The sequence below is a fragment of the Danio rerio genome, chromosome 13 (genome assembly GCF_052040795.2).
Source record: "Danio rerio strain M-AB ecotype USA chromosome 13, GRCz13ab, whole genome shotgun sequence".
Classification (NCBI taxonomy): Eukaryota; Metazoa; Chordata; class Actinopteri; order Cypriniformes; family Danionidae; genus Danio; species Danio rerio.
This window is the reverse complement of record NC_141033.1, coordinates 4,396,593-4,412,764: the sequence shown is the minus strand read 5'-3', so window position 1 is coordinate 4,412,764 and position 16,172 is coordinate 4,396,593. Positions and strand designations below refer to the sequence as shown.

At 34.4% G+C, this 16,172-nt stretch overlaps 1 protein-coding gene across 2 annotated transcripts in view; it reads right to left on the bottom strand.

The window, feature by feature from the left end:
* pde10a (phosphodiesterase 10A) overlaps nucleotides 1–15,157 on the bottom strand; it is a 152,623-nt gene extending 137,466 nt beyond the window's left edge. For both annotated transcript variants that reach the window (XM_087277718.1, XM_087277719.1), the window contains exon 1: nucleotides 14,146–15,157. In XM_087277718.1, coding sequence (XP_087133844.1) covers nucleotides 14,146–14,377 — 232 coding nt within the window. In that variant the 5' untranslated portion in view covers nucleotides 14,378–15,157. The remainder of the gene's footprint in view (nucleotides 1–14,145) is intronic.
* Nucleotides 15,158–16,172: the final 1,015 nt, after the last annotated feature.

Sequence of the window (16,172 nt, the reverse complement as noted above, 5' to 3'; positions counted from 1 at the left end):
ACAAAACACAGCTAATATTTGTCCTCTCTCTAAACCAGGGGTCACCAATCTCGGTCCTGGAGGGCCGGTGTCCCTGCAGGATTTAGCTCCAACTTGCCTCAACGCACCTGCTTGGATATTTCAAGTATACCAAGTAAGACCTTGATTAGCTTGTTCAGGTGTGTTTGATTAGGGTTGGAGCTAAAATCTGCAGGACACCGGCCCTCCAGGAACAAGTTTGGTGACCACTGCTCTAAACTCTCCAATCCTACAACACTCAAAAATATATATTTTGCCCGTTCAAACTACTTATTTAAAATGAGCTGAAGCAACACAATTCTTGAGTTTTCATTGGGACAACTTAATTTTATTATGTTCAATCCACATAAATTTGTTAAAAGTGTTAAGTTAACTATTTGTGTTACGACAACATGAATAAATTGTGTGGAACCCTGCATTTTTTACAGTGAAGTTTCAGCTTTTGCTTTTTGTCTTTGGATCATCAGCTTTACCCCAGATCTCGAAAGCAAAATAACTAACAAATATATAATTTAAAAATGAACGTTAAAACTGTGTAAACCAATATATATCCGCCACTCAGCATGTACTATTAATAATTTTATCTGTGAAATAAATCTAAATGGCATTTTAGGTGTGGCTTTTGTCAATGCTGCTAAATTAAGACAATATAGGGCTGTTTCCAATTAGGTAAACATCCTAAAAAATATTGTAGCGTCATTTTTTTATAATATTGCACAGCTCTATTTGGAACAAGATGATTTTAAAACGATTATGACATAATCATTACTCTTGAAGTATTTCGTTTTAATGCTGGCACACAACGCATATGCTGGTAAGCTGAACACAAGAATTGTACAGCAAAATCACAGCTAATATTTGTCCTCTCTCTAAACTCTCCAAACCTCCAAGTTTCTGTTTTTGCTTTTTGTCTTTGGATCGTCAGCAATTTTTTCATCATGCTTCTGTTTTTTTTTTTTCCCCTGTGCTGCTGGAAAGCGAAAAAGCCAAAGTGATCTTTGCTTGCTTACTTGGCTAAAGCCAATGAAAATAAGAAAGGGCTTTGTGGCACATTGGCTTCATTAGGCGAGTCGAGTCTGAGCATCACAAAAAAGGTGGGGAGGGCTTGCCTCTCCCATTTTAAAGAGCTTCTGTGCTTTTCCACAAATTCCAGGAATATTGTATCAGCGCTCTGCAAGACAAAAGCAGATTTCATGCATTTCACCTCAGTAGCGAGTCATTTCGTGCAAATTTTAAAAGTAATTCCGTCAATCTAATAAAGTCATTGAGTTCACGTGAGACGTCCGTGATGACTGAGCATCAGATTCTCATAATCAATCAGCCCAGAACGCCTAACACAGTTTTCCCTAAACATTCCCTTTCTACGTCATTGTGACACTCTGAGGACAATATGGAGGACGACGCACACACACTCATGTGACATCCATTGAGACCAGTGACCTGGAATTTTAGAGAGGCCGTCCTGAACTTGAATCATCGCCCTCATTAACTCCGAGAGCTGATTATGATGATAAATATGACACACGTCACTATCTCCTGGGCTGCTGTGAAGAGGGGGAAAACACAATATAAAAAAAAAACAAGCAACAGATTTATATATTCCACACACTGTGGTCTGCTGACGTCAGTGAGGGACGTCTAAAAGGGCTCGCTGTGCTGTAACATCAAAGCCTGCACAATTACAGCTCCACACATTCTCTTTCTTCACACTTTTTCCGAACCGTGTGTGACATTAAACCAGGCACACTTAACGCACACCCCTGCAAAACACAGTCTGCATTTTTTGTCATTCCTTACAATCCTCTGTTGGATTCATTACCAACACGTGCAATGTAATTTTCATCATGGTTATTCCTATCATATTGTTATTAATATAATAAATATTAATGTAAAAGAGCAAAAGTCTGAGGCCACTATCGCAAAACCCATTTATTATATTGGTAAATACACTAAACCAATTAGTATTAACATTTATAGCTTATTTGATTACCTAATAAACTTCATCTTAATTGTTTTGAAATGCATAGTGATGTTTTAACCCAGCAGGTACAGAACGTCAACATGACGTTGTACCCCAACTTCGTGGGATGTTGTATTTTGTTTGGAAGTGAAAATCGGGTTGACATCAGAACCCAACGTCAATGACAAAGTCCAATGTCCAATTTCAGATAGACGTTGCATTTTGGTTAATTTCCATTGCAACCCTAAAAACAACTAAATATTAACGTCTAAAGATGTTACAGTATGACGTTAAGTGGACATAAATAATAAATGTGGAATAGTGGAATAAATGTCAGTATTTGACGTCAATATGACCTTGGTTTAAGATGGTGGATCGATGTTAGATTTTGGTCACTTTCCAACATAACCTAAAATCAACCAAATATCAACGCCATTTCATGTCGTTATTGGACCTCAAAATAACATTGTTCTTAGACGCTGGCAATCTAAATCTAACTTAATATTAATGTCTTGTGGCGTTGCATGTTTGCTGGGAACTATTTAAGTTTATTAACATAAGCTCATTACGCAGTAAAACCACATGAAACTGTGCAGTTATCCACATGAAACTGGTGCTGCTGATTGACTTTGATCTAAATTGAACATAAATTCTCACATCAACTTGATAGGTATACACTGCATGCACTAACTTTCAAAAATCAGGGGGTCAGTAATTTAAAACTAAAATAAAATTCCCCTGCATGTTTATAACAATTACAGTTTTTTTCAATTACTTTACATTTTTTTAAAACAGATTTAACATTCTCTAAGCTGTGAATGCAAATCTCAAAACTGTTAGCTGGTATTTCAGACCTTCATTGCATGTCTGAAAAATGTAGTTAGTCACCCAAAACATTTCATTCATGCTTCAAAACCTAGTTACTGTCTCAGTAATTTAAAAGAAATATATTTGTTGAGAAGAGTCAATAGTACATAAAAAATGAACATTTGTAGTTATACAGTACATTTCGTGTGAATGATTTTGAGATATTGAGCTTTAAAGTTTTTGCATTCCATATAGATAACAGTATGTGTGCAACATTTGTTTTTAAATAAAAAGTCTTAAAATGTAAACAACTTATAACAAAAACATCCCATAAATTAAATGAGTTGTAATTTAATAACAACGTGTCAATAGCTCAATTTTGACAAAAATGTCAGATAGAACTAAGGTGACGATTTATTTGTGACAAAATGTATTAAATGCAATGTGCAATCTTGCTTTTCCAATTACTGTACTGTAAATTTCATATTTCTTATGTTACCACAAAAAACACAAAATTTAATCCATGAAAAAAATTCTTGGTGGACATCCTGTCGCTCTTGTTGGCTTTGCCAGAGATTACACTTCTCCCAATTATATTCCAATATATATATATATATTCATTCATTCATTTTCTTTTCAGCTTAGTCCCTTTATTAATCAGGGGTCGACACAGCGGAATGAACTGCCAACTTATCCAGCTTATGTTTTACACAGTGGCTCCCAGCCGCAACTCATCACTGGGAAACACCCATACACATTTACATTCACACACATACACTTTAAGTGACAATTAAAAGCTTAACTAGGTTAATTAGGTTAACTAGGCAGGTTAGGGTAATTAGGCAAGTTATTGTATAACAATGGTTTATTCTTTAGACTATTGAAAAAATATAAAGCTTAAAGGAGCTAATAATATTGACCTTTTTTTTTTAATTAAAAATTGCTTTTATTCTTGCCGGAATAAAACAAATAAGACTTTCTCCTGAAGAAAAAATATAATCCAACATACTGTGAAAATTTCATTGCTCTGCTAAACATCATTTGGGAAATATTAAAAAAAAGAAAAGAAAAAATCAAGGGGGGTGGGTTATGCTAATAATTTTGACTTCAACTGTATATATAAAATATAAATAAGCATGTAAAATAACACAAAATGTACCAGCAGTTTATTACAAGGTTTTTGTAATCTACAACACCAACCCAGACAATAGATCACTTTAAACCAGTGGTTCTCAAAGTGGGGGGGGGGGGGTCGCGGGACAATGAAGGGGGGTCGCTTGGTGATTTCCAAAAATCTATTTATTTTTATTAAACCATAAGAATTACCATATTTTATCCATACCCTAATGAAGAGGGGAAAAAACTGTGTTTAAATACTATATAGTTACTATAGTAGCTTATAGTTGCTAGTTCAATTGGATTGGAACCCCTGGGGTGATTACATTATATTAAAGACACAGCAATAGCGTCAGATGAAGCAGATTGATTTTATAACACCAGGTTAAACTTTCTGGCCCATTTACAGCACAGACATACATTAAAAAATTAAACGAAGGTTTGTGTTAATGTTATTGTTTGCATGCAAGGTTTCTGTATTTATAACCCCCTCAGAGGATATTGGGGTTCGCGGGTCACTGGCATTGTCATTTTTGGGGTTGCAGGATGAAAAGTTTGGGAACCCCTGCTTTAAACTATTAAACATGTTCCTAAAAGTCACTTTTTTCGAACTTTTCAAGGTTAAAGGTTGTTGTAATAAAGAACTAGATCCCATAAAGCAATTCGACAGCATAAAAAAAATAAAAAATAAAAACATGAATCACAAAACGGATATTTTTTTACAAATATGTCAGAGACTTCGAACGATGGATGCTATAAGATAGCAAAGCCTCTTTTTTCTTAATAATTCTTTATCAACACATTTCCAATTTGAAACTAAAAATCTAAACAAAACCATGTGAGGCTGTCAGCACTCAGCACTGTACGTACTGCACAAAAACACATTGCGACAGTGCTGATTTACACCCCAGTGATGTCACGCTGTTCCTTTCTGCCTGCTACGGGATATTTAGTATGCATAAGAGCTCGGACAGAAAAGTTGTGTGCCTCCTGCGTCTTTCTATTGCTGGCTCACAAACCCCTGGAAAGTGCGAGCCATTTTGGTGTGCTGTAAAAAGAGATTATTCATCCATTCATTTTCTTTCAAACTTAGTCCCTTTATTAATCAGGGATCGCTGCAGCGGAATGAACCGCCAACTTATCCAGCATATGTTATCGCAGCGTATGCCCTTCCAGCTGTAACCCAGTACTGGGAAACACCATATTCACACACACACTCATACACTACGTCCAATTTAGTTCATCAATTCCTCTATAGCGCATGTGTTTGGACTGAGGGGGAACCCGGAGCACCCAGAGGAAACCCATGTCAACACGGAGAGAACATGCAAACTCCACACAGAAATGCCAACTGACCCAGCCAGGACTTGAACCAGCGATCTTCTTGCTGTAAGGCGACAGCACTAAAGCCACTGTGCTGCCCTTAGCAACAAATTGACTTTATTTAAAAAAGTAAGAAGTTTTATTTTTGAAGATGCACAGAAAAATAGTTCCCATGATGAAGTAACCCCATTTAAGATGCCTTAAATGTTTTCCATGAGCATGAAAAATGAACATATGCCCATTTTACTATGGTTTACTTGTGAAATTCAGAATTGGGGCACTGCTAAAACAATAACTATGTTGCTACGTTAAGTTTTTAAAACAATATTTTTTTCACTTTAGATAAAAATGTATGGATAAAGCTATGAAAAATTCTAATGTAAAGTATAAAAAAAGACTTTTTGTTGTGTAAAGTACATCACCAAAACACTCATTTTTCTAAGATTGGTGACTGTCTAATGCCAAAGTGTAAGACCTCTTTTGATCAATCTGTCTTCTCTGTAAAGGAAATCAAAATGTGAAATGATTTACAAGTTAGCCTAAAATCAGAAAGTAATATAAATAGTGTTATTAAAAAGTGGTTAAAAACAAAACAGCAGTGTTTGCACAAATAGTCTACTGTTAGTTTGTTGGATCATGTCACCTTTGCTTTTGCCTTCAGTAATTTTATGTTTGTTAATAAGAATTAAGAATTATAATGTTGTGTATATGTATTTTTATATTTTCATTTTGTCAAGCATGTTGAGAATAAGCAAGTTTGCTAAAACTAAAAAATGCATTTGGTTGTATAGTGTAATTGTGATGTCCCAGTCAAATAAATAAATTAATTAATTAATTAAAGGCTTATAAAATGACAAGTTAATTCTAATTAGATCTTTCCTAACATTTATTGTGTTTTGTTGTTTATTATTATAATTCATTCATTTATTTTCCTTTGGCTTAGTCTCTATTTCAGGCTCAAACCAGCGACATTTTTGTAATGAGGCAACAGTGCAAATAATTGTTATTATTATTCATTCATTCATTCATTCATTCATTCATTCATTCATTCATTCATTCATTCATTCTATCATTCATTCATTCATTCATTCATTCCTTTTCTTTTCGTCTTAATCCCTTTATTAATCTGGGGTCGCCTATTATTATTTTTTTTATTATTATTTATTTATTTTTTTTTATTATTATTGTTATTTTTCATTCATTCATTCATTCATTTTCTTTTCGGCTTAATCCCTTAATTAATCTGGGGTCGCCAATAATAATAACTATTACTATTATTATTATTATTATTATTATTATTATTATTATTATTATTATTTATTTATTTATTTATTTATTTTTTATTATTGTTATTTTTCATTCATTCATTTTCTTTTTGGCTTAATTCCTTTATTAATCTGGGGTCGCCGATGATTATTATTATTATTATTACTATTATGATTATTATTAGTAGTAGTAGTATTAGTATTACTATTAAATTCTATTATTTAAATAGCTTACATAACATAAGATAACATACATAAGATTCTCTTTCTTGCTCTATGTATTTTCCTAATGTTGGTCATATTATTTCTTATAACCTAATATTAATAATCTAGTCTTTTGAATATGAATGTCTTTAGATATGTATGTTTTAAATATGCATGCAATTATTTATCTATTAAATGATATGTGTGATGATCAATTTGATTCATTGACTAACTGAGAGGAAACTCAACCCTTTAACGCCATCTAGTGGTTCAAAGGTTTAGCTTTTCCTTAACACAATATATGATCTCAGTTTTTCTCAGTGGCTTTGCTGCATTTCTCACAACACTATTTACATTTGCGTGACAGTTAATGCTTTTCTCAAAACAATTAGTCATTTGTGCACATCATAGTAGCAGTTTCTCATTTCTTCCAACAAATTGCAGATGCTTTTGGACATGCATAAATTGCTTTCATACAACTCTCTGCTGTTTTATAACATTATCTATTGCTTATGTCACGTCAGTCAGAATTAACTGAACATGTAAATGCTGAATAGTCACTCCATATAAAACTAATAGTCCTCATTTCATAACTTAAGCAAAAATGTTGAGCTAGTTGTCAAAATCTGCAAGCAAATTTTATAAAAAAAAAATGTAAATCTTTATTTTCCTGAAAATGTCTTCAAAATTGAACAATTTCATGAATGATTTATAGGCCTGTGTATGTTGTAGGTTCAGTTTCAATATGTACTGCAATATTGTTTACAGTTGTGCACAGTTTATGATTGTTGTAAACATGCTGTGAATAAATTAGAATTGCAAAGAGCAAATGCAGTAAACATGTGCAACATACATATTCAGTGTTGTGCTCAGATACCTCACTAAATGCAGTGATGACTAACTTTACTGTAGTTCTCAAATGGCTGTGCAAATAGTATATAGTGCTGTCTTGAGCATTTTCAGGACGTGTCACCAAAATCAGACTTTTTTGCGTTGGAATCAATATCCAGAGTAAACCGACATAATGAAAACATGACAAAGCCATTTGACTATCTTGATCATAAACAATGGTGTCAGGACTTTTCATCTTTTGAGGAATGAGCTCTCCATTTTGAACCATCAACTAGGTTTTGCAGTTGTACTAGTTGTTTTGAGAAATGCATTAACTGTTGTGCAAATGTAAATAGTGTTGTGAGAAATGCACCAAAGCCACTGTGAAAAACTGTAATAAGGATTTTTTTTTTATTATTACACCATAAATATAAGTATCTTAGTCCATTACCTACCTTTTATCCATTTCCATGTCCTGAGTTTATTGCATCACTATGCTGCCTGACAGATCGAGACTTGCATTGTTTTTTAAACAAATGTTTTTATGCACTGTAGATTTTTTTTATCATTATTAATCTAATATTCTAAAATTACATGTAGATTTAAACACATTTTGATTGATTTATGTATTTTTATTTATAATATTTATATTTTTATTTTATTCATAAAGAAATGTGTTTATCTTCCCACAGACCCTTTACATTATTCAGAATGCTATTTTTTATGTAATTGTATGTTTTTACGATTGTTATAATGACAGAGCCATCAACTAACATATCCATAATTTGACCATTGTGAATGAAATTTTAGACCCATAAAGGGCTAAAGGCCAAGGAATTTTTTAAATGGTCCAAATGGAAAAGACTTTTTATTTGCCCTATGGATTTTTTATTTATATATAATTTAATACATTTAATATACGATAATAATTTAATAACTAAAAATAAAATATGTTAGATTTTATTTCTTAGCAAAATATTTTAAATATTGTGTAAAACAAGCAAGCTCTACTTGTATCCATACACTTTTTTTTCCAACATAAACCTAAAAAAGTTTTAAAAACTAGAATAAACTAAATGTATGCACAACAATCTGTCCAGGTCAGTATCCTCAGCAGTAAACACGTGGAGCACATTAAAACAAATGTTATTGTAAGGAAAATAATTAAACCATTATGATAAATAGAGTTAAAATTAAAATAAATAAAATATTGAATAAAATTAAATAAAAAAGTTTTATTGAGATTATTGTTGCAGATTGTATGGGTTTTGGTCAGATTTGGTAGCAATACATATACAAAGAAAAATTAAGACCTGTTAATAAAAGATTTAAGACCTACAACACAATATTTCAGTAAATTTAAGACTTTTTAAGGCCTAAAATTTGGATTTTGAGATTTAAGACATTTAAAGACTTTTTAAGACCCTGCAGAAACCCTGATATGTTTTTGTATTTGATTTAATTGACATTTCCTGACAATATATTTTGACGGTACTGCCTTTGATCGTTTTTTTTTTAAAGCAGATCATTGTACCTAGTGTCAGGTGCCAAATTTATTGAACATTTTCCGATTATAATTATAATAAAACTACTGATATTACTGGTCACAACTTTGTGAGATTTGTGAGATGTTTTTAAAAGAGGTTCAGCATTGTTTGATCTATACAGTAATGCATTACTATGCAAAAGAGATAACACAATTTGTAGCTAACAAATAATTGTATTTAATGTAATAATACATTTTATTTAATTATTCATACATTAAAGACTTCTTATCTATGTAAAATTATGAATTCTTCTCAAATAGTTATGTCAAATTATACTCATATCGCAATATATATCGCAGAAAAACAAAATATCATCATTTTATTTCAGCAGCCCTAGTATTTTAGTATTTTTAAATTACTATAGTATTTATAACATAAAGAGTTTGTTAATAGTTTATTTGTAAGATCATGAGGAGCATTATGGATGTACAGTTATTATCATTATTAAAATTTTGTTTTCTTTTTCAAATATTTCCCAAATATTTTTTAACACAGCAATGAAATTTTTACAGTATTTCCTATAATATTTTTTCTTCTAGCTAAAGTCTTATTTATTTTCATTTGGCTAGATTAAAATGAATATTATTATTATCATTATTACGATTAGTTTTGTCCGACTGACTATCCAGTAATCTTATCCATTAAGTTTTATAAATATGTTTTGCCCAGTTAACCTAATTAACCTACACTGTATTAAAATTCTTGTTTACTTATATTTTTAAACTGAGTCAAATTAACTTTTCAGTGCATTGATATTTTATTTTGCTGAACTGGCTTAAAACTGCTTGCGTAAATTATAAAATTAAGTTAGAACATGATTAACTTGAACTAAAAACATATGCTGTCATGACTAATTGATCAAATAATTTTTCACAGTGTAGTTGAATCTGAAATAGCACTTTAAGCAAAATACTAACATCTTACAAAATGTCATCATGGCAAAGACAAAATAAATCAGTTATTAGGACTTGTTAAAACTATTATATTTAAAAATGTGTTCACAAAAAAAATCTCTCCATTAAACAACATTTGGAACATATGTTAAAAAGAAATTAAATTTCAATAATTTTGACTTCAACTGTACAATCCTGCACAGTTACGCAGATGCCACGCTCCACAGGCAAAGGAAGTGCCCGCTTCCCCGTTCCTGTTCGCCAATAAGGGAAACTCGCATTCTGGCTCCTGCTCGCAAAACGCAGCCAACAAAGCTGCTGCTGGGTCACATAATGTGTGCAAACAACATGACAGTGCTCCCCCAGTCACCCCGAGAGAAGCCTGACCTTCACATGGATTTAACATAGCAAAAATGGAGCTATGCTAACAGCAAGCTTATTTTGGTGTAGGGATTAAAACTGAACATGCTTATGATGAATTTTGAGATTAAGAATGAGGCATATGCACAGCTAGTGTTTTTCAGCCAACAATAAACATCCCATGAAAGGTTAACGTGACTATTTTCAATTTCATAAGGTTAATTTTACAGCGTCGATGTTGTAATGTAATTAATACAATCAGTTAAATAGACTTAAGCATTCATTTAGTTGCTCAAGCTTAAAACGAGATAAAAGACAGAGTAAACGCTAGCGCTGTCAGTAGCAGCAGGGTAGTGCAGTAATTACTCAATTGAAAAAACTGGGGTAAAATAAAGTTATATATTTTAAAAACATGGAGCTCTATTTTAATGATCTAGGCACAAAGTCTAAAGCACATGGCGCAAAAGCATTAGGGGTGTGCTCGAATTCACATTCGCTATTTTAAGACCGGAAAAAACGGTGTGCGCCCCGGCGCATGGTCTAACAAAGGTTGTGCTAATTCTCCTAATGAGTTTTGCATAGGCAGAAATCCGCAGTTTTCTGCAGATTTTTAGCCCATCATTGAGTCTATTTATTTACTTGTGTAAATGTGTGTAAATTTATATTTATTCATTTTTTTAAATGGATTTCAGTAACATTATTGACTAATATGAAAGCGTTTGTATGATTTATTTGCATTACATTTTTAAAGTCAGATTTTCATTTTTTAATTAGATATATTATATGAGAGACTTGCTTTGTTTACCAAATAAGTGGATCTAGATAGATTTGCATTGTAAACTTTAAATACAATTTAAAAAAGCTATTGTTTTTTTATTTCATATATTAAGTTTTAAGTTACGATACTCCCAAAATAATTCCGCATAAATCCACAGATTTTTTACAAAATTCTCCACAGAAATAGCAAAAATGTCAGCAGATTCTGTCTGGCCGTAGTTATGGGTGTGTTTTGAGAATAACAAGCATTAAACCAATCAGAGTCTCATCTCCCATTCCCTTTACAGAGGCATGAAGAAGGAAGAGAGGCAGTGCAGGGTTCAACGATAAGGACATTTTCTACTGGCCCGACTGGACCAGCAGTTCAGATTTTTACTTGCCCTGCCAAAAATTAAACTGGCCCCACCAAAATAAAAAATTTAAAATCTCTTTATCTTAGCCACATATTTTAAATAATGTGTCAAAAATAATGTCTGTAAATGTAAAATTTAAATATTTTAAAAAATGTTAAAATATTTAGCAGTAAAATACAGAGGTATGGAAAATGTGCAGGTATTTTACTGCAAAACAAAAGGAGGCTGACTTAAAAGTGACGGAAAACTATGCAAAACATCACTTTTTTTCAAAACATCACACATCTTTTTTATTGTGTTGTACCCATGTAAATATCTCTTTCCACAACATTAGAAACAGACGTTTTCTTTAAGCCTCATAATTTGATGTTGCCGTCTCTTCACTGTAATGGTTTTTACCAGGTTGTGAAAAAAAATAACGTGCTCACAACAACCAATCAGTTAAAAGGAACCAAAAAGCAATGTGGTGTTTACGGCTTCACAGAAAAGGTGGCATTCAAAGACTTAAAAGCACAAATTGTTTCTCGATTTTAAGACTGTATTTGCACACAATGGTCGCAGGCAAATTAAAATTTGATGACAAGCCAGTATTGGCCTGATGGGGCCAGTGACAATTCTCTCTACTGTTCCGAACATCTTTCATGCTGGCCCCAGGCCATCAGGCAATCCTTATTGTTGAGCCCTGCAGTGTTTTTTTATATTTATGTAGAAAATAATCATTTTTGTTACATTTTAATCGTTTTTTCTATCTGCAAAGATATTTGTGTACTGCTGTAAACCCTGTGTGTATTAGCAATGTGTAAGCATTTGGACCTGCATAGGCGCATAACTAACGTGATCTGTGCTGGTCTTTAGACCTGCTTTTAGTTGGTCAACAGCGCAATCTATTTCAGTTCCTCAAAAAATGCACCACAACAATGCGCCTTAACACACCTCCTTTTTAGACCAGCACACCCATGAGTCCACAAAGTGGCGCAAATGGATTTACTATTTAAACAATGTGGCTCAAACATGAAAATTACTGTTACGCTGGTCTGAAAATAGCAACAAAGTGTGCTCTACAGACATTGCGCCTTATTGCGCGGGGTGTATGATCGGGCCCTGGTGTGAAAAATTGGAATTAATGCAGTTCTTCTTGTCTGATCTTGTCTGATACCAACTTTATATTGCATATATCAATCAGGCAATGAAGATCACAGATTTTTAAAGAAATCAGATCTTAAACATGGTGATTTTGTAATAGCAAGACAGTTTTGCAGAAAAGTCTGTGTGCATCTACGCCATTCAGGAGTCAAACACACTTTTGAGATGCTAAATGAATTTGGGGAATGTCAAAAAATACAATGTAAATGCTATCTAAGAGGACTGCATTCATCAAAGGCCTAACAGGACATATTTGTTCAGCGCATGTGCTTATTTCATGGATTATAAATGCAATGTGTTCTGATGCCACGATAGTATGAAAGGGTCCAGTGTTTATAATTTATTCAAGCAATGCCAGACATTTTGTGCTTGACAACGTTTTATTGAATTCACACTGTGGGAGCCGAGGCTTATATGTGCTTTCTTGTATTCCACACCTCCATCTTTCTTTTAAAGTCCCTCTGAATAGTGGCTCGCTCCAAAAGTGTGAGAATGTTGAGGCTAAAAGACGCGTCGCTGCACATCGATTATGATACCTGACATTGACATGGAGTGAGAAGCTTTATTTCTCCCATTTGTTGATTGTCTAAACATTTCTGTTTGATTTAATGAACGGACAAGAAGTTTGATTTTGCATTCAGAAAGGGGTGGATTAACGAAAGTCAGAGTATTTGTGTCTTCTCTCACTCCATCACTCAGAACGGGCTTCTCTTATCTATCACTAAAAAAAATTATTTAAAGATGATCCCTTTCTATTTACTCAATTTTTTATGTTAAGTGGTATAAACAATTTATTTGGGCTGAATTTAAACAAACATAAGTTGAACATTATTAAACTTAATTTGTTTGTTTAAATTCAACACAAATAAATTGTTTGCAACAGTTCTGCATGCAACACTTTTTTTCCAGTCTATCTATCTATCTATCTATCTATCTATCTATCTATCTATCTATCTATCTATCTATCTATCTATCTATCTATCTATCTATCTATCTATCTATCTATCTATCAATTTATCTATCTGTCTATCTGTCTGTCTGTCTGTCTATCTGTATGTCTATCTGTCACTCCCATTACTTGTATTTATTAGGCTATTATTGAGCTAATACAACAAGGACTTCTACACACAACAAATCTGAGGTGAATTAAGAATGTCAATTACATTATATAATGTTTTAGCTTAAGCCTTAAAAATTCCGAGACCTCAAAATGTCACTGTCAATCTCAACACTACAATTTCCTACCTTACAGAAAATTTACAACAGATTAACTACAAGTCAAATAAACTAACTGTGGACTAAGCATACTAAGCATAACTAACAAACTAAGCATACTTTAGCCTTGGTATTAGTAAAGTTCAAATGATAATCAGTCTGCCAAAGAAAAAGAAAACACAGTTACTACACTTTTACTATAAATATATATAAAAAAACATTATTTTCCTAATGGCTGGGTTTTAAAATATTACAAGCTAAAGATGACCCATTTTTTTCTGAAATTACCACACCACAAGAAGCCAATATAAGCATGGAGGAATTAGCTCATACCTTGCTGAAGGGAATCCTCAGTGTCCGCGAGCTCCCCACCGCCGCCACCGTCGTCTGGAGTTTTGCGTTTCTTCGACATTGCCGGTCTATAATGACGCGTTCTCTGATGTCTGTTTGTTCTTGGCTCCGAACGGATATTCGAATTATAACGATAAACACTCAACTGTCTGGACAAGCACATAAAACTGGCAGGATGTTGACAGCTGAAACCTTCACAAGGCGCGATCCCCATTCATTCAGGCATCCAGTTTCCTATTCCCTCCACTACGAGACAAGAGCAACGGGAGCAAAAGTTGGCATGCTGCGCCGGCGACGACTCTGGTTGATCAATGTGTGGTTTCTTTTAACAATAATAAAAGAAAGAAAAAAACATGAAGATATGTTAAGCTTCGAGCTTAAGGCGCAAGAAAACACGCACGGATTTCCCTCTGACAAATGAGAGATGTCGCTGACAAAAGTGATTTGCGCATCACGTGTGCCCGGGATTATACTGAAGCAGAAAAGTACGCATCCATGACAGTTTGCAACTCAAATCGCTCCTCAGAAGCACGAGCTCCCGCGATGTTGACCATGGTATTGTGATACACAGCAGTACTATCATCTTCAGCTGCGTCTGCTGTGTTCAACAGTCAGTAAGCAGAAATAACGCCTCACAGCTGGTAAGTTAAACTTCTTGCAAACGAGTCGCCGCGGTCTGTCACTCAAGTCGCAGGGGCGTCTATGGAGATTTTCTCTTTGTCTATGGTCCAGTTTAAAGCACAAACCTGTCAAATTCTGCACACAACACTGTACCTTTGCTCTTTTTACACCGAAATCATCTGTCCAGCGACGCGTTAGCGATGTTAGCCTTGTGCTCTTCTCAAAACTTCTCAGTCCGGTTGCTAGGAAACCACGCAGCGACCAAACGTTCATGATTTTAGCGCTCTCCTGCTTTAAAGTGGCTTCAACTTCTTTAAGAAGATATTGATTTTGTAGGGTTTTTTGTCGTTCTGTGAGTGTGTTTGAGTAGCACGGAACAGTTTAAGAGAGTTCTGTGTAAATAAAGCCTCCATCGGCAGCAGCAGCAGCGGCTCAGCATCATCAGGGCTTTCCATTCAGGAGACAGATGACGTCAGTAGCCTCCTCCGCAAATGGTGCCAAGGCTACAGCTTTAGATTGACTCAATTGATAAACTCGCGTGGCTTTTTTACGCAAGCGTTTTCGATTTAGCATTCAGAAGAGCTCGGCTGCACGTGTGCTCGATTCAGAAGTCATTTTAAAAAGCACCCAGAGAAAAGTCAAGTGGCTGACAGTCAAGTGAAGCTACTGGTTTCCAGTATAAACACATGCGAATGCTTATTTAAACATGTTTTAGGTGTTTAAGTGGGATTGTACCATTAATTTAGTCATTGATTCGTTTTCATTCGACTTAGTCCCTTTAACCGCCAACTTATCCAGCATGTTTTACGCAGTGGAAGCCCTTCCAGCTGCAACCCAGTACTGGGAAACACCCATACACTCATTCTCTCTCTCTCTCTCTTACACACACACACACACACACACACTATGGCCAATTTAGTTTATTCAATTCACCTATAGCCCATGTCTCTGGACAATGAGGGGAAACCGGAGCACCTGGAGGGAACCCAGCGAACGCGGGGAGAACATACAAACTCCACACAGAAATGCCAAATGAACCAGACGAGGCTCGAACTAGCAACCTTCTTGCTGTGAGGCGAAAGTTCTACCCACTGCACCACCGCGTCACCCAAATAATGGTTTATTTAATAACTAATAAGAAAACTAGTAGGGCGACACAGTGGCACAGTAGGTAGTGCTGTTGCAAGAAGGTTGCTAGGTCGCTGGTTTGAATATCAGCTCAGTTGGCGTTTCTGTGTGGAGTTTGCATGTTCTCCCTGCATTTGCGTGGGTTTCCTCCGGGTGCTCCAGTTTACCCCACAGTCCAAAGACATGCGGTACAGGTGAATTGGGTAAGCTAAATTGTCGGTAGTGTATGAGTGTGTGTGTGTGCATGTTTCCCAGAGATG